The sequence below is a fragment of the Panulirus ornatus genome, chromosome 9 (genome assembly GCF_036320965.1).
Source record: "Panulirus ornatus isolate Po-2019 chromosome 9, ASM3632096v1, whole genome shotgun sequence".
Classification (NCBI taxonomy): Eukaryota; Metazoa; Arthropoda; class Malacostraca; order Decapoda; family Palinuridae; genus Panulirus; species Panulirus ornatus.
In genome coordinates this window covers 35,126,001-35,145,380 of record NC_092232.1, presented here as the reverse complement: position 1 = coordinate 35,145,380, position 19,380 = coordinate 35,126,001, and the positions used below count along the sequence as shown (strand labels likewise).

The 19,380-nt window shown below is 42.1% G+C and overlaps 1 protein-coding gene across 1 annotated transcript in view; it reads left to right on the top strand.

The window, feature by feature from the left end:
* Positions 1 to 19,380, top strand: part of LOC139750328 (transmembrane protein 192) — a 118,888-nt gene that overhangs the window by 52,970 nt on the left and 46,538 nt on the right. The window contains exon 4 of the mRNA XM_071665006.1: positions 3,537 to 3,701. Within this exon, the coding sequence (XP_071521107.1) occupies positions 3,537 to 3,701 (165 nt within the window). The remainder of the gene's footprint in view (positions 1 to 3,536; positions 3,702 to 19,380) is intronic.

Here is a 19,380-nt window from a genome sequence, read left to right as displayed (position 1 = left end):
TGCGGAAGATGAAAGCCGGCAAGGCAGCAGGTTTGGATGGTATTGCAGTGGAATTTATTAAAAAAGGGGGTGACTGTATTATTGACTGGTTGGTAAGGTTATTTAATGTATGTATGACTCATGGTGAGGTGCCTGAGGATTGGCGGAATTCCTGCATAGTGCCATTGTACAAAGGCAAAGGGGATAAGAGTGAGTGCTCAAATTACAGAGGTGTAAGTTTGTTGAGTATTCCTGGCAAATTATATGGGAGGGTATTGATTGAGAGGGTGAAGGCATGTACAGAGCATCAGATTGGGGAAGAGCAGTGTGGTTTCAGAAGTGGTAGAGGATGTGTGGATCAGGTGTTTGCTTTGAAGAATGTATGTGAGAAATACTTAGAAAAGCAAATGGATTTGTATGTAACATTTATGGATTTGGAGAAGGCATATGATAGAGTTGATAGAGATGCTCTGTGGAAGGTATTAAGAATATATGGTGTGGGAGGCAAGTTGTTAGAAGCAGTGAAATGTTTTTATCGAGGATATAAGGTATGTGTACGTGTAGGAAGAGAGGAAAGTGATTGTTTCTCAGTGAATGTAGGTTTGCGGCAGGGGTGTGTGATGTCTCCATGGTTGTTTAATTTGTTTATGGATGGGGTTGTTAGGGAGGTGAATGCAAGAGTTTTGGAAAGAGGGGCAAGTATGAAGTCTGTTGGGGATGAGAGAGCTTGGGAAGTGAGTCAGTTGTTGTTCGCTGATGATACAGCGCTGGTGGCTGATTCATGTGAGAAACTGCAGAAGCTGGTGACTGAGTTTGGTAAAGTGTGTGAAAGAAGAAAGTTAAGAGTAAATGTGAATAAGAGCAAGATTATTAGGTACAGTAGGGTTGAGGGTCAATTCAATTGGGAGGTGAGTTTGAATGGAGAAAAACGGGAGGAAGTAAAGTGTTTTAGATATCTGGGAGTGGATCTGGCAGCGGATGGAACCATGGAAGCGGAAGTGGATCATAGGGTGGGGGAGGGGGCGAAAATTCTGGGAGCATTGAAGAATGTGTGGAAGTCGAGAACATTATCTCGGAAAGCAAAAATGGGTATGTTTGAAGGAATAGTGGTTCCAACAATGTTGTATGGTTGCGAGGTGTGGACTATGGATAGAGTTGTGCGTAGGAGAATGGATGTGCTGGAAATGAGATGTTTGAGGACAATGTGTGGTGTGAGGTGGTTTGATCAAGTAAGTAACATAAGGGTAAGAGAGATGTGTGGAAATAAAAAGAGCGTGGTTGAGAGAGCAGAAGAGGGTGTTTTGAAATGGTTTGGTCACATGGAGAGAATGAGTGAGGAAAGATTGACCAAGAGGATATATGTGTCGGAGGTGGAGGGAACGAGGAGAAGAGGGAGACCAAATTGGAGGTGGAAAGATGGAGTGAAAAAGATTTTGTGTGATCGGGGCCTGAACATGCAGGAGGGTGAAAGGAGGGCAAAGAATAGAGTGAATTGGATCGATGTGGTATACCGGGGTTGACGTGCTGTCAGTGGATTGAATCAAGGCATGTGTATGGGGGTGGGTTGGGCCATTTCTTTCGTCTGTTTCCTTGCGCTACCTCGCAAACGCGGGAGACAGTGGCAGAAAAAAAAAAAAAAAAGTGTGTATATGGGCATTTATGTATATATATGTGTGTATGAGTGAATTGGCCATTCTTCATCTGTTTCCTGGTGCTACCTCACTGACACAGGAAACAGGGATTATGTATAATGAAAATAAATACTCTTTGATGACAATCTCTTACAGGCTAGACAGACTCTGAAGTTAGGGTTTTGACTTAGAAGGAGACTAGGAACTTCTAAAGATAGCCCTATTGTCATCAACTTTTGGAAGACTTCTTGAAGAAAGCATCATGCCATATGCTCGGTTAAATCTCTGAAAGACCTTTTAAACTTTACTAGAGATTACTGAGGGAAGCATTTGTTTGTGCACCCTGGAACCTTGAAACCCTTTTGGTGAGGAATATGTCTTTGATAATTATGAAACTTGATTTATTGGGTCAAACTAGGCAGCTTTAGAGCTCACAAGGAGAGGTAGGTGTTTGGCACTCATCTATCCCCTTTTTCAGATAGTGCCTTAGTTCAGATGTTGTGGATCTTCCCTGTTAGCTCTTTCAAGAGAGACATATTCCAAATGTGCTTCTGAAGCTCCATTGAAGATGTTTAATTTCACTTTTGGGTTGAGTCCTCATATTAGAATGCTTCTCTCTGAACCCTCTTCCTTCATACTGGTATGGTCTGTCGCTTGCAGTGGAGAGAGATGTAGATTTTGAAAATTGAGAAACTAAGTATTTCTGAGGTAGTGTCCAGTGAGCTTTTTTTCTTGGTTTTCTTACCCTGGCCTGACATCCCCTCTCTTTTGTTCCAAAAAAAGAAAGAATTCTCTCTGCCACTTTTGATGACCACTCTTAAGTTGACACCTTTAGTCTGTGAATCCTAAGCTGCTGAGTATCTAGGAGCGAGTGGGTCGATGACATCATCTCATTAGTGGTCTAACATTGGCCAAAGATGGTACCCAAATGAGTGAGCTGTCACTGTTATGGTTGTAAGGCTAGCAAAGGATGGGGAAAGCTGTTGAGTGCTTCCTCATCAGAAACACTGAGACCAGGAAGGTCCTCACACTGATTTCCTTACTGAATATCTTATAGAATCCCATATATTTGTTGGACTCAACTTTAGAGAGAAATTTTTTTTCAATTTTTGAAACCAATTTTTTTTATTATGGTCAAACTGGCAATTGAAAATAATAGATATAATCTTAAGATTACTGAAGCTGTGATAGAGGATGGTTATTGCAAAACCAATATTTTTCATCTTAAAGATGGTAATTGAAAACGAAATTAGATATGATTTTATGATTACTTAAGTTCTGATTAAGGATGGTAATTGCTCTTTTGATGTATGTATTACAGGATAGCTAAATTTAATGTATGACAGCAAGGTAGCAGCATGCTGTGCATGAAGTTGTTTTCAGTAGCATGAAAAGGTCAGTGTGGAAAAAAATCTATCTTTTGTTTTTACAGGTGCTTATTTGTACCCAGTGACTACTTTGTCTTATGCTTCTACCTACTACTTCTACCTAATGTTTCTACTTAATGCTGCTTCATCAATGTTCTTACCTTCCACATCTATCTACTGCTTCTACCATTTTGCCAAAAGGCAGGGCTAGCACATTGCTCACCACTGGAAAATGTAGAGTTATGAAGAATGAGCTGTGCGAGTTAAGTGTTGTCAGGTGTTACAAATAACAAGGAGAGATTGAAATTCCAGTAGTCCATATATTAATGAGGCAGAAAGAAAAGAGCTACCTGGGTCAGAGGAGTGCAACTTGACAACCACTAAAGGTCTGGCTCACTAAGCAGATGTCACTAACCCACATGATATCAGGTGGGCAGTACTAGTGATATACCTCCCTGGTTATTGGCTGCCTACTAACTGCTACCTACCTACAGGTGCTTATTTAAAAGTCTTAATGGTGTTTGCTTATCATTTTTGAACTTTTTGGTTTTCTTTTTAGGTAATGTTATCTTGATTGTATTGGGAAGCCTGGTAAAGGATTACTGTCTGGGGAACAGTTCGTCCAGGTGTAGCTTGAGCACCTCCCTGTCTCCAGTGAATTTTCAGCAGATCATCTTTATATTGGAAATTTTCCTTGCTGTACCTTTTGTCATCAAACACATAGGTAAGAAACATATGAAACTGATTTTTTTCTTCTTATTTAACCTAATTCTTAGCACACTTATGGATTATACCTTTGGTCAAGTCACTCATGGACGGAACATTTCTTGGGTCATTTGGTAATATTTGAAAATGTAGTAGCCTCACCACTACAAATAATAGCAAGATAGTTGTCAACTGCGGACACAAACTGTAAGCAAAACCCTGCTGGTCGGTGAAGTCTCCTGACAAGTGATGCTGGCCCACAGTACCTGGCTTAAAGTTAGATTATCCTGCCACCACATAGTGTTTACAGGACATTATGTTGTATATTGTCCTGCCACCACATAGTGTTTACAGGACATTATGTTGCAGATTATTCTGCCACCTTATAGTGTCTATAGGACATTATGTTGTCACCTTTGTATTTGCCCATATGCAGGTCACCTATTTGTGTATTTTTAATTACCTATTTTTAGTTATCCTTTTGTAATGTACAGGGAAAAAGTTCTGCACTTGTAAGGCCCCATCTCTTCACCATTGTTTACCATCATATTCCTTTTAAACTGCCATACCATGTCCACATTAACTTTGTCTTCATTGTCTTCATTGATTTTATTCCGTTCATCCACAGACCTTATACTATAGAATTACTTCTTCACATCTCCCTTAAAAAGTTTCTTGGTCAATATTGTTTTATATCTTTTGATTGTTCTATATCTGTATCTTTCAAAGAACTGTTTGCTGTCTGTATCTTTGTTCTGTTTTAAAAACTTAGATTGAGATCAAGTCATCCTTCACTTTTCTCCTTCATGGTAAGCAAATTTAAGGTCTAACCTTTCCCTGTAATTCAGCTCTTAATTCTGGCAACTTTTTAGTAGCTCTTTTATGAAGCTTTTCTTTTAACTCTCTGTGGTTTTATAGGCATGGTGACCAAAGTTGAGAAGCATAGTCTTATTTTGGCTTTATCTATGATGTGAACAGCATGCTGAATATTTCCTTATCCATGAACTTGAGTGTAATTCTGATATTAGCTTAAAGACGGTTGGTCTCCCTAGCTGTTCTCCCAAAGTAGGGCCTTGTTGACAGGTTAGGAACAGTGTTCACTCCCAAGTCTCTCTCACAGGCCTTCTTTCTCTGTGACCCATCCTTGTAACTTTATATCTGCTCAGTTGAACTCCATCATCCATGTTTCAGACCTATTTTAGAGTCTGTCAAAGCTCCCTTTGTAAGTTGATGCAATCCTCCTTGTTTTTCACTTCCTTCATGACCTTTGCTATCTGTCTATCCATACCTCTGATGCCTGTTCCCTCCAGGAACTCCATTCAAAGGGGTGGCCATGGCAAAGAAGTGTCCACATATCTCTGTCCTTATATACCTCACTTGCATATGTCATCCAAGCATTCTTCCATCATTGCTCTCTCCAGTACTCTACCATGTCACAGATGGTCGTCCTCTCACACCCACCACTTTGATTATACTATCAAGAACTATATCTGTCTATATCTTTGATGCCTGTTTCCTTTGGGAATCCCTCAAGTCGGATGACCATGGCAAAAGAGTCTCCATAACTAGTGGCCTCTAGTACTGCTTCTTAGCCTTTAGTGCTTCACCCTTGACAGGCCACTGGCAGAGGGCAACTCTGGTGCAATGTCTTCAGAGGCTCCTGCCTAATCATCCTTTTGACTACTTTTATCATATGCTATCTTTGTAAACACCCCATTTTGTATTCTTTCCACATGCCCAAACCACTGTAAAAGTATTATGTTTCATCCACTCTGCCACTCTACAATTCATTCCTTGCCATAGCTCATCTCTCATACACCCCCTCATTTCTTTATTCATTCCACCTAGTCATGCCACATACTCCATCCAAATAGCTCATTTTTACAGCCTGGAATTTTTGACATCTGTGACTCTTTCCATGTCCATATTTCTGCTGCATAGGTCAGGGTCATGAGGAGTATGCTGTCCCTTTGTTCACTTCCTTACTTACACCTCTACCCTTCATTATTCTCATAAGGGACCAGTGACTCTTCTACTTTTTACTGCTCTCTTCCTTATCTCTCATTCCATATCACCAAACTTAACCAAGATAGCTCCCATTTACTTAAATTCAGTGACCTCTTCCAGTCTTTCCCCCAAATAACTATACCACAGGTTAATACACTTACTTCTCTCACTCTAAAGGGCTTTGCAAAATCTGTACTTTCAATCTGTTTCCTTTCAAACACCATTGCAGTACTTTTACTTGCGTATACTCTTAATTGCCAATGCTTCCACACACATAAAATGCATCCTTCTATAACTCCTCTTCACTCTCAGAAACTAACATTGTATCATCCACAAACAGGCTTGTCAGTAGCCACTGTAGCTCACCACCATAGTACACCTCTGCGCCCTCTTTCCATAGTTTTGCTTTCATCCCCATTATCGCTCCATCCATATTATCCTTGGGGTTAGGGGAGAAAGAATACTGCCTATCTATTCCCTGTTTGACTTAGAGGGAGAGTGAAAGGGGTGGGAGCGGGGAGCTGGAAATCCTCCCCACCTGTTTTTATTTTCCAAAAGAAGAAAGAGAGAAGGGGACCAAGTGAAGGTTTTTCCCTCTAAGACTCTGCATCTGTTTTTGATGCTTACTCTCTGATGTGGGAAATGGCAGATATGCATGATGAAGGAAAAAAAATTGATCACCATTTCCTGAATTGCTAAGAAACAAACGAAGAAAGACACATCCACCCACATACACAAACACACATGTTTATTTTATTCTATTGTACTTTGTCGCTATCTCCCGCGTTAGCAAGGTAGTGCAAGAAAACAAACGAAAGAATGGCCCAACCCACCCACATACACATATATATACATACACGCCCACACACGCACATGTACATACCTATACATTTCAATATATACATTTTTTTTTTTTTTGCTTTGTCGCTGTTTCCCGCGTTTGCGAGGTAGCGCAAGGAAACAGACGAAAGAAATGGCCCAACCCACCCCCATACACATGTATATACATACGTCCACACACGCAAATATACATACCTACACAGCTTTCCATGGTTTACCCCAGTCTCTTCACATGCCCTAATTCAGTCCACTGACAGCACGTCAACCCCGGTGTACCATATCGATCCAATGCACTCTATTCCTTGCCCTCCTTTCACCCTCCTGCATGTTCAGGCCCCGATCACACAAAATCTTTTACACTCCATCTTTCCACCTCCAATTTCGTCTCCCACTTCTCCTCGTTCCCTCCACCTCTAACACATATATCCTCTTGGTCAATCTTTCCTCACTCATTCTCTCCATGTGCCCAAACCAATTCAAAACACCCTCTTCTGCTCTCTCAACCACGCTCTTTTTATTTCCACACATCTCTCTTACCCTTACGTTACTTACTCAATCAAACCACCTCACACCACACATTGTCCTCAAACATCTCATTTCCAGCACATCCACCCTCCTGCGCACAACTCTATCCATAGCCCACGCCTCACAACCATACAACATTGTTGGAACCACTATTCCTTCAAACATACCCATTTTTGCTTTCCGAGATAATGTTCTCGACTTCCACACATTCTTCAAGGCTCCCAGGATTTTCGCACCCCCCCCCCACCCTATGATTCACTTCCGCTTCCATGGTTCCATCCGCTGCCAGATCCACTCCCAGATATCTAAAACACTTCACTTCCTCCAGTTTTTCTCCATTCAAACTTACCTCCCAATTGACTTGACCCTCAACCCTACTGTACCTAATAACCTTGCTCTTATTCACAGTTACTCTTAACTTTCTTCTTTCACACACTTTACCAAACTCAGTCACCAGCTTCTGCAGTTTCTCACATGAATCAGCCACCAGCGCTGTATCATCAGCAAACAACAACTGACTCACTTCCCAAGCTCTCTCATCCCCAGCAGACTTCATACTTGCCCCTCTTTCCAAACTCTTGCATTCACCTCCCTAACAACCCCATCCATAAACAAATTAAACAACCATGGAGACATCACACACCCCTGCCGCAAACCTACATTCACTGAGAACCAATCACTTTCCTCTCTTCCTACACGTACACATGCCTTACATCCTCGATAAAAACTTTTCACTGCTTCTAACAACTTGCCTCCCACACCATATATTCTTAATACCTTCCACAGAGCATCTCTATCAACTCTATCATATGCCTTCTCCAGATCCATAAATGCTACATACAAATCCACTTGCTTTTCTAAGTATTTCTCACATACATTCTTCAAAGCAAACACCTGATCCACACATCCTCTACCACTTCTGAAACCACACTGCTCTTCCCCAATCTGATGCTCTGTACATGCCTTCACCCTCTCAATCAATACCCTCCCATATAATTTACCAGGAATACTCAACAAACTTATACCTCTGTAATTTGAGCACTCACTCTTATCCCCTTTGCCTTTGTACAATGGCACTATGCACGCATTCCGCCAATCCTCAGGCACCTCACCATGAGCCATACATACATTAAATAACCTTACCAACCAGTCAACAATACAGTCACCCCCTTTTTTAATAAATTCCACTGCAATACCATCCAAACCTGCTGCCTTGCCGGCTTTCATCTTCCGCAAAGCTTTTACTACCTCTTCTCTGTTTACCAAATCATTTTCCCTAACCCTCTCTCTTTGCACACCACCTCGACCAAAACACCCTATATCTGCCACTCTATCATCAAACACATTCAACAAACCTTCAAAATACTCACTCCATCTCTTTCTCACATCACAACTACTTGTTATCACCTCCCCATTTGCGCCCTTCACTGAAGTTCCCATTTGCTCCCTTGTCTTACGCACTTTATTTACCTCCTTCCAGAACATTTTTTATTCTCCCTAAAATTTAATGATACTCTCTCACTCCAACTCTCATTTGCCCTCTTTTTCACCTCTTGCACCTTTCTCTTGACCTCCTGTCTCTTTCTTTTATACATCTCCCACTCAATTGCATTTTTTCCCTGCAAAAATCGTCCAGATGCCTCTCTCTTCTCTTTCACTAATAATCTTACTTCTTCATCCCACCACTCACTACCCTTTCTAATCAACCGACCTCCCACTCTTCTCATGCCACAAGCATCTTTTGCGCAATCCATCACTGATTCCCTAAATACATCCCATTCCTCCCCCACTCCCCTTACTTCCATTGTTCTCACCTTTTTCCATTCTGTACTCAGTCTCTCCTGGTACTTCCTCACACAAGTCTCCTTTCCAAGCTCACTTACTCTCACCACCCTCTTCACCCCAACATTCACTCTTCTTTTCTGAAAACCCATACAAATCTTCACCTTAGCCTCCACAAGATGATGATCAGACATCCCTCCAGTTGCACCTCTCAGCACATTAACATCCAAAAGTCTCTCTTTCGCACGCCTGTCAATTAACATGTAATCCAATAACGCTCTCTGGCCATCTCTCTTACTTACATACATATACTTATGTATATCTCGCTTTTTAAACCAGGTATTCCCAATCATCAGTCCTTTTTCAGCACATAAATCTACAAGCTCTTCACCATTTCCATTTACAACACTGAACACCCCATGTATACCAATTATTCCCTCAACTGCCACATTACTCACCTTTGCATTCAAATCACCCATCACTATAACCCGGTCTCGCGCATCAAAACCACTAACACACTCATTCAGCTGCTCTCAAAACACTTGCCTCTCATGATCTTTCTTCTCATGCCCAGGTGCAAATGCACCAATAATCACCCATCTCTCTCCATCAACTTTCAGTTTTACCCATATTAATCGATAATTTACTTTCTTACACTCTATCACATACTCTCACAACTCCTGTTTCAGGAGTACTGCTACTCCTTCCCTTGCTCTTGTCCTCTCACTAACCCCTGGCTTTACTCCCAAGACATTTCCAAACCACTCTTCCCCTTTACCCTTTGAGCTTCGTTTCACTCAGAGCCAAAACATCCAGGTTCCTTTCCTCATACATACTACCTATCTCTCCTTTTTTCACATCTTGGTTACATCCACACACATTTAGACACCCCAATCTGAGCCTTTTAGGAGGATGAGCACTCCCCGCGTGACTCCTTCTTCTGTTTCCCATTTTAGAAAGTTAAAAAATACAAGGAGTGGAGGATTTCTGGTCCCCCGCTCCCGTCCCCTCTAGTCGCCTCTATATATATATATATATATATATATATATATATATATATATATATATATATATATATATATATATTCTTTATTATTTATTTTTGCTTTGTTGCTGTCTCATGCATTTGCGAGGTAGCGCAAGCAAACAGATGAAAGAAATGGCCCAACCTACCCCTATACACATGTACATACATACACGTCCACACACGCAAATATACATACCCATACATCTCAACGTACACATATTTATACACACGCAGACACATACATAGGAAAAGGCAACAAAGGCCCCATTCGTTCACACTCAGTCTCTAGCTGTCATGCAATAATGCACCGAAACCACAGCTCCCTTTCCACATCCAGGCCCCACAGAACTTTCCATGGTTTACCCCAGACGCTTCACATGCTCTGGTTCAATCCATTGACAGCTCGTCAACCCTGGCATACCACATCGTTCCAATTCACTCTATTCCTTGCACGCCTTTCACCCTCCTGCATGTTCAGGCCCCGATCACTCAAAATCTTTTTCGCTCCATCTTTCCACCTCCAGTTTGGTCTCCCACTTCTCGTTCCCTCCACCTCTGACACACATATCCTCTTGGTGAATCTTTCCTCTCATTCTCTCCATGTGACCAAACCATTTCAAAACAACCTCTTCTGCTCTCTCAACCACACTCTTTTTATTTCCACACATCTCTCTTACCCTTACATTACTTACTCCATCAAACCACCTCACACCACATACTGTCCTCAAACATCTCATATCTAGTACATCCACCCTCCTGCGCACAACCCTATCCATAGCCCATACCTCGCATCCATACAACATTGTTGGAACCACTATTCCTTCAAACATACCCATTTTTGCTTTCCGAGATAATGTTCTCGACTTCCAAACATTCTTCAAGGCTCCCAGAATTTTCACCCCCTCCTCCACCCTATGATTCACTTCTGCTTCCATGGTTCCATCCGCTGCCAGATCCATTTCCAGATATCTAAAACACTTTACTTCCTGCACTTTTTCTCCATTCAAACTTACCTCCCAATTGACTTGACCCTCAACCCTACTGTATCTAATAACCTTGCTCTTATTCACATTTTCTCTTAACTTTCTTCTTTCACACACTTTACCAAACTCAAGTCACCAGCTTCTGCTGTATCATCAGCAAACAACAACTGACTCACTTCCCAAGCTGTCTCATCCACAACAGACTGCATACTTGCCCCTCTTTCCAAAACTCTTGCCTTCACCTCCCTAACAACCCCATCCATAAACAAATTAAACAACCATGGAGACATCACACACCCCTGCCGCAAACCTACATTCACTGAGAACCAATCACCTTCCTCTCTTCCTACATGTACACATGCCTTACATCCTCGATAAAAACTTTTCACTGCTTCTAACAACTTGCCTCCCACACCATATATTCTTAATACCTTCCACAGAGCATCTCTATCAACTCTATCATATGCCTTCTCCAGATCCATAAAAGCTACATACAAATCCATTTGCTTTTCTAAGTATTTCTCACATACATTCTTCAAAGCAAACACCTGATCCACACATTCTCTACCACTTCTGAAACCACACTGCTCTTCCCCAATCTGATGCTCTGTACATGCCTTCACCCTCTCAATCAATACCCTCCCATATAATTTACCAGGAATGCTCAACAAACTTATACCTTTGTAATTTGAGCTCTCACTCTTATCCCCTTTGGCTTTTGTAGAATGGCACTATGCAAGCATTCCGCCAATCCTTAGGCACCTCACCATGAATCATACATACATTAGATAACCTTACCAACCAGTCAACAATACAGTCACCCTCTTTTTTAATGAATTCCACTGCAATACCATCCAAACCTGCTGCCTTGCCAGCTTTCATCTTCCGCAAAGCTTTTACTACCTCTTCTCTGTTTACCAAATCATTTTCCCTAACCCTCTCACTTTGCACACCACCTCAACCAAAACACCCTATATCTGCCACTCTATCATCAAACACATTCAACAAACCTTCAAAATACACACTCCATCTCCTTCTCACATCACCACTACTTGTTATCACCTCCCCATCAGCCACCTTCACTGAAGTTCCCATTTGCTCCCTTGTCCTTCGCACTTTATTTATTATATATTATTATTTTGCTTTGTCGCTGTCTCCCGCGTTTGCGAGGTAGCGCAAGGAAACAGACGAAAGAAATGGGCCAACACGCCCCCATACACATGTATATACATACACGTCCCCACACGCAAATATACATACTCATACATCTCAATGCACACATATATATACACACACAGACATATACATATATACACATACACACAATTCACTCTGTCTGCCTTTATTCATTCCCATCGTCACCTCGCCACACATGGAATAACATCCCCCTCCTCCCTTATGTGTGCGAGGTAGCACTAGGTAAAAGCAACAAAGGCCCCATTCGTTCACACTCAGTCTCTAGCTTTCATGCAATAATGCCTGAAACCACAGCTCCCTTACCACATCCAGGCCCCACAGGACTTTCCATGGTTTACCCCAGATGCTTCACATGCCCTGATTCAATCCATTGACAGCACGTCGACACCGGTATACCACATCGATCCAGTTCACTCTATTCCTTGCCCGCCTTTCACCCTCCTGCATATTAAGGCCACGATCACTCAAAATCTTTTTCACTCCATCTTTCCACCTCCAATTTGGTGTCCCACTTCTCCTCGTTCACTCCACCTCCGACACATATATCCTCTTGGTCAGTCTTTCCTCACTCATTTATATATATATATATATATATATATATATATATATATATATATATATATATATATATATATATATATATATTTTTGCTTTGTCGCTGTCTCCCGCTTTTGCAAGGTAGCGCAAGGAAACAGATGAAAGAAATGGCCCAACCCACCCTCATACGCATGTATATACATACACGTCCACACACGCAAATATACATACCTACACAGCTTTCCATGGTTTACCCCCGACGCTTCACATGCCCTGATTCAATCCACTGACAGCACGTCAACCCCGGTATACCACATCGATCCAATTCACTCTATTCCTTGCCCTCCTTTCACTCTCCTGTATGTTCAGGCCCCGATCACACAAAATCTTTTTCACTCCATCTTTCCACCCCCAATTTGGTCTCCCACTTCTCCTCGTTCCCTACACCTCCGACACATATATCCTCTTGGTCAATCTTTCCTCACTCATTCTCTCCATTTGACCAAACCATTTCAAAACACCCTCTTCTGCTCTCTCAACCACACTCTTTTTATTTCCACACATCTCTCTTACCCTTACATTCCTTACTCGATCAAACCACCTCACACTACATATTGTCCTCAAACATCTCATTTCCAACACATCCACCCTACTGCGCACAACTCTATCCATAGCCCACGCCTCGCAACCATACAACATTGTTGGAACCACTATTCCTTCAAACATACCCACTTTTGCTTTCGGAGATAATGTTCTTGACTTCCAAACATTCTTCAATGCTCCCAGAATTTTCGCCCCCTCCCCCACCCTATGATTCACTTCCGCTTCCATGCTTCCATCCGCTGCTAGATCCACTCCCAGATATCTAAAACACTTTACTTCCTCCAGTTTTTCTCCATTCAAACTTACCTCCCAATTGACTTGACCCTCAACCCTACTCTACCTAATAACCTTGCTCTTATTCACATTTACTCTTAACTTTCTTCTTTCACACACTTTACCAAACTCAGTCACCAGCTTCTGCAGATTCTTGCATGAATCAGCCACCAGCGCTGTATCATCAGCGAACAACAACTGACTCACTTCCCAAGCTGTCTCATCCACAACAGACTGCATACTTGCCACTCTTTCTAAAACTCTTGCATTCACCTCCCTAAGAACCCCATCCATAAACAAATTAAACAACCATGGAGACATCACACACCCCTGCCGCAAACCTACATTCACTGAGAACCAATCACTTTCCTCTCTTCCTACACGTACAAATGCCTTACATCCTCGATAAAAACTTTTCACTGCTTCTAACAACTTGCCTCCCATACCATATATTCTTAATACCTTCCACAGAGCATCTCTATCAACTCTCTCATATGCCTTCTCCAGGTCCATAAATGCTACATACAAATCCATTTGTTTTTCTAAGTATTTCTCACATACATTCTTCAAAGCAAACACCTGATCCACACATCCTCTACCACTTCTGAAACCACACTGCTCTTCCCCAATCTGATGCTCTGTACATGCCTTCACCCTCTCAATCAATACCCTCACATATAATTTACCAGGAATACTCAACAAACTTATACCTCTGTAATTTGAACACTCACTCTTATCCCCTTTGCCGTTGTACAATGGCACTATGCAAGCATTCCGCCAATCCTCAGGCACCTCACCATGAATCATACATACAATAAATAACACATATATATATACACACACATACACATACATATATACCTATGCACACAGTTCACACTGTCTGCCTTTATTCATTCCCATCGCCAACTCGCCACACATGGAATACCATCCCCCTCGCCCCTCATGTGTGCGAGGTAGCGCAAAGAAAAGACAACAAAGGCCCCATTCGTTCACACCCAATCTCTAGCTGTCATGCAGTAATGCCCGAAACCACAGCTCCCTTTCCACATCCAGGCCCCACACAACTTTCCATGGTTTACCCCAGACGCTTCACAAGCCCTGATTCAATCCACTGACATCACGTCAACCCCAGTATACCACATCAATCCAATTCACTCTATTCCTTGCCCGCCTTTCACCCTCCTGCATGTTCAGGCCCCGATCACACAAAATCTTTTTCACTCCATCTTTCCACCTCCAATTTGGTCTCCCACTTCTCCTCGTTCCCTCCACCTCCGACACATATATCCTCTTGGTCAATCTTTCCTCACTCATTCTCTCCATGTGCCCAAACCATTTCAAAACACCCTCTTCTGCTCTCTCAACCACACTCTTTTTATTTCCACACATCTCTCTTACCCTTACATTACTTACTCGATCAAACCAACTCACACCACACATTGTCCTCAAACATCTCATTTCCAGCACATCCACCCTCCTGCGCACAACTCTATCCATAGCCCACAACTCGCAACTATACAACATTGTTGGAACCACTATTCCTTCAAACATACCCATTTTTGCTTTCCGAGATAATGTTCTCGACTTACACACATTCTTCAAGGCTCCCAGGATTTTTGCCCCCTCCCCCACCCTATGATCCACTTCCGCTTCCATGGTTCCATCCGCTGCCAGATGCACTCCCAGGTATCTAAAACACTTTACTTCCTCCAGTTTTTCTCCATTCAAACTCACCTCCCAATTGACTTGACCCTTAAACCCTACTGTACCTAATTACCTTGCTCTTATTCACATTTACTCTTAACTTTCTTCTTTCACACACTTTACCAAACTCAGTCACCAGCTTCTGCAGTTTCTCACATGAATCAGCCACCAGCGCTGTATCATCAGCGAACAACAACTGACTCACTTTCCAAGCTCTCTAATCCCCAACAGACTTCATACTTGCCCCTCTTTCCAAACCTCTTGCATTCACCTCCCTAACAACCCCATCCATAAACAAATTAAACAACCATGGAGACATCACACAAACCTGCCGCAAACCTACATTCACTGAGAACCAATCACTTTCCTTTCTTCCTACACGTACACATGCCTTACATCCTCGATAAAAACTTTTCACTGCTTCTAACAACTTGCCTCCCACACCATATATTCTTAATACCTTCCACAGAGCATCTCTATCAACTCTATTATATGCCTTCTCCAGATCCATAAATGCTACATACAAATCCATCTGCTTTTCTAAGTATTTCTCACATACATTCTTCAGAGCAAACACCTGATCCACACATCCTCTACCACTATATATATATATATATATATATATATATATATATATATATATATATATATATATATATATATATATATACTTTTATTTTTTATTTTTTTTTATTATACTTTGTCGCTGTCTCCCGCGTTTGCGAGGTAGCGCAAGGAAACAGACGAAAGAAATGGCCCAACCCCCCCCATACACATGTATATACATACGTCCACACACGCAAATATACATATCTACACAGCTTTCCATGGTTTACCTCAGACGCTTCACATGCCTTGATTTAATCCACCGACAGCACGTCAACCCCGGTATACCACATCGCTCCAATTCACTCTATTCCTTGCCCTCCTTTCACCCTCCTGCATGCTGTGTGATGTCACTCCTTGTACCACCCCATCAGGCATCCTCCTCGAAGGCTCAGAGTGGGGTGCCTAAATGTGTGTGGATGTAACCAAGATGTGAAGACCCTTACTGGAAAAACAATCACTCTTGAAGTAGAACCTTCAGACAAAATTGAAAATGTGAAGGGAAATAGTGAAATTGGAGAAAAATGTAGCTTAGACATTGAAGCTTATTGATACAGTGGTTAAATTGATGAGAACTGCTATTGACGTTTGTGTAAATAAATTATACATTTCCTTTTTTCCATAGCCAGAGGTTGAACCATTATGTGACATTCATTTTTTTCATTCATTTCAAGCTAGAAGTTTCAGTTTTCTAAATTGTTTCTTACATTTTTCATATGTATATATATGTATGTGTGTGTGTGTATATGTGCGTATGTATGTGTATGTGTGTGTATGTGTATATGTATATATATATGTATATTATCCCTGGGGATAGGGGTGAAAGAATACTTCCCACGTATTCCTCGCGTGTCGTAGAAAGCGACTAGAGGGGACGGGAGCAGGGGGCCAGAAATCCTCCCCTCCTTGTATTAACTTTCTAAAATGGGAAACAGAAGAAGGAGTCACGCGGGGAGTGCTCATCCTCCTCGAAGGCTCAGAGTGGGGTGCCTAAATGTGTGTGGATGTAACCAAGATGTGAAAAAAGGAGAGATAGGTAGTATGTTTGAGGAAAGGAACCTGGATGTTTTGGCTCTGAGTGAAACGAAGCTCAAGGGTAAAGGGGAAGAGTGGTTTGGGAATGTCTGGGGAGTAAAGTCAGGGGTTAGTGAGAGGACAAGAGCAAGGGAAGGAGTAGCAATACTCCTGAAACAGGAGTTGTGGGAGTATGTGATAGAGTGTAAGAAAGTAAATTCTCGATTAATATGGGTAAAACTGAAAGTTGATGGAGAGAGGTGGGTGATTATTGGTGCATATGCACCTGGGCATGAGAAGAAAGATCAAGAGAGGCAAGTGTTTTGGGAGCAGCTGAATGAGTGTGTTAGTGGTTTTGATGCACGAGACCGGGTTATAGTGATGGGTGATTTGAATGCAAAGGTGAGTAATGTGGCAGTTGAGGGAATAATTGGTATACATGGGGTGTTCAGTGTTGTAAATGGAAATGGTGAAGAGCTTGTAGATTTATGTGCTGAAAAAGGACTGATGATTGGGAATACCTGGTTTAAAAAGCGAGACATACATAAGTATACTTATGTAAGTAGGAGAGATGGCTAGAGAGCGTTATTGGATTACGTGTTAATTGACAGGCGTGCGAAAGAGAGACTTTTGGATGTTAATGTGCTGAGAGGTGCAACTGGAGGGATGTCTGATCGTTATCTTGTGGAGGCTAAGGTGAAGATTTGTATGGGTTTTCAGAAAAGAAGAGTGAATGTTGGGGTGAAGAGGGTGGTGAGAGTAAGTGAGCTTGGAAAGGAGACCTGTGTGAGGAAGTACCAGGAGAGACTGAGTACAGAATGGAAAAAGGTGAGAACAATGGAAGTAAGGGGAGTGGGGGAGGAATGGGATGTATTTAGGGAATCAGTGATGGATTGCGCAAAAGATGCTTGTGGCATGAGAAGAGTGGGAGGTGGGTTGATTAGAAAGGGTAGTGAGTGGTGGGATGAAGAAGTAAGAGTATTAGTGAAAGAGAAGAGAGAGGCATTTGGACGATTTTTGCAGGGAAAAAATGCAATTGAGTGGGAGATGTATAAAAGAAAGAGACAGGAGGTCAAGAGAAAGGTGCAAGAGGTGAAAAAGAGGGCAAATGAGAGTTGGGGTGAGAGAGTATCATTAAATTTTAGGGAGAATAAAAAGATGTTCTGGAAGGAGGTAAATAAAGTGCGTAAGACAAGGGAGCAAATGGGAACTTCAGTGAAGGGCGCAAATGGGGAGGTGATAACAAGTAGTGGTGATGTGAGGAGATGGAGTGAGTATTTTGAAGGTTTGTTAAATGTGTTTGATGATAGAGTGGCAGATATAGGGTGTTTTGGTCGAGGTGGTGTGCAAAGTGAGAGGGTTAAGGAAAATGATTTGGTAAACAGAGAAGAGGTAGTGAAAGCTTTGTGGAAGATGAAAGCCGGCAAGGCAGCAGGTTTGGATGGTATTGCAGTGGAATTTATTAAAAAAGGGGGTGAATGTATTGTTGACTGGTTGGTAAGGTTATTTAATGTATGTATGACTCATGGTGAGGTGCCTGAGGATTGGCGGAATGCGTGCATAGTGCCATTGTACAAAGGCAAAGGGGATAAGAGTGAGTGCTCATATTACAGAGGTATAAGTTTGTTGAGTATTCCTGGTAAATTATATGGGAGGGTATTGATTGAGAGGGTGAAGGCATGTACAGAGCGTCAGATTGGGGAAGAGCAGTGTGGTTTCAGAAGTGGTAGAGGATGTGTGGATCAGGTGTTTGCTTTGAAGAATGTATGTGAGAAATACTTAGAAAAGCAAATGGATTTGTATGTAACATTTATGGATCTGGAGAAGGCATATGATAGAGTTGATAGAGATGCTCTGTGGAAGGTATTAAGAATATATGGTGTGGGAGGAAAGTTGTTAGAAGCAGTGAAAAGTTTTTATCGAGGATGTAAGGCATGTGTACGTGTAGGAAGAGAGGAAAGTGATTGTTTCTCAGTGAATGTAGGTTTGCGGCAGGGGTGTGTGATGTCTCCATGGTTGTTTAATTTGTTTATGGATGGGGTTGTTAGGGAGGTAAATGCAAGAGTTTTGGAAAGAGGGGCAAGTATGAAGTCTGTTGAGGATGAGAGAGCTTGGGAAGTGAGTCAGTTGTTGTTCGCTGATGATACAGCGCTGGTGGCTGATTCATGTGAGAAACTGCTGAAGCTGGTGACTGAGTTTGGTAAAGTGTGTGGAAGAAGAAAGTTAAGAGTAAATGTGAATAAGAGCAAGGTTATTAGGTACAGTAGGGTTGAGGGTCAAGTCAATTGGGAGGTGAGTTTGAATGGAGAAAAACTGGAGGAAGTGAAGTGTTTTAGATATCTGGGAGTGGATCTGGCAGCGGATGGAACCATGGAAGCGGAAGTGGATCATAGGGTGGGGGAGGGGGCGAAAATTCTGGGGGCCTTGAAGAATGTGTGGAAATCGAGAACATTATCTCGGAAAGCAAAAATGGGGGTGTTTGAAGGAATAGTGGTTCCAACAATGTTGTATGGTTGCGAGGCGTGGGCTATGGATAGAGTTGTGCGCAGGAAGATGGATTTGCTGGAGAGGAGATGTTTGAGGACAATGTGTGGTGT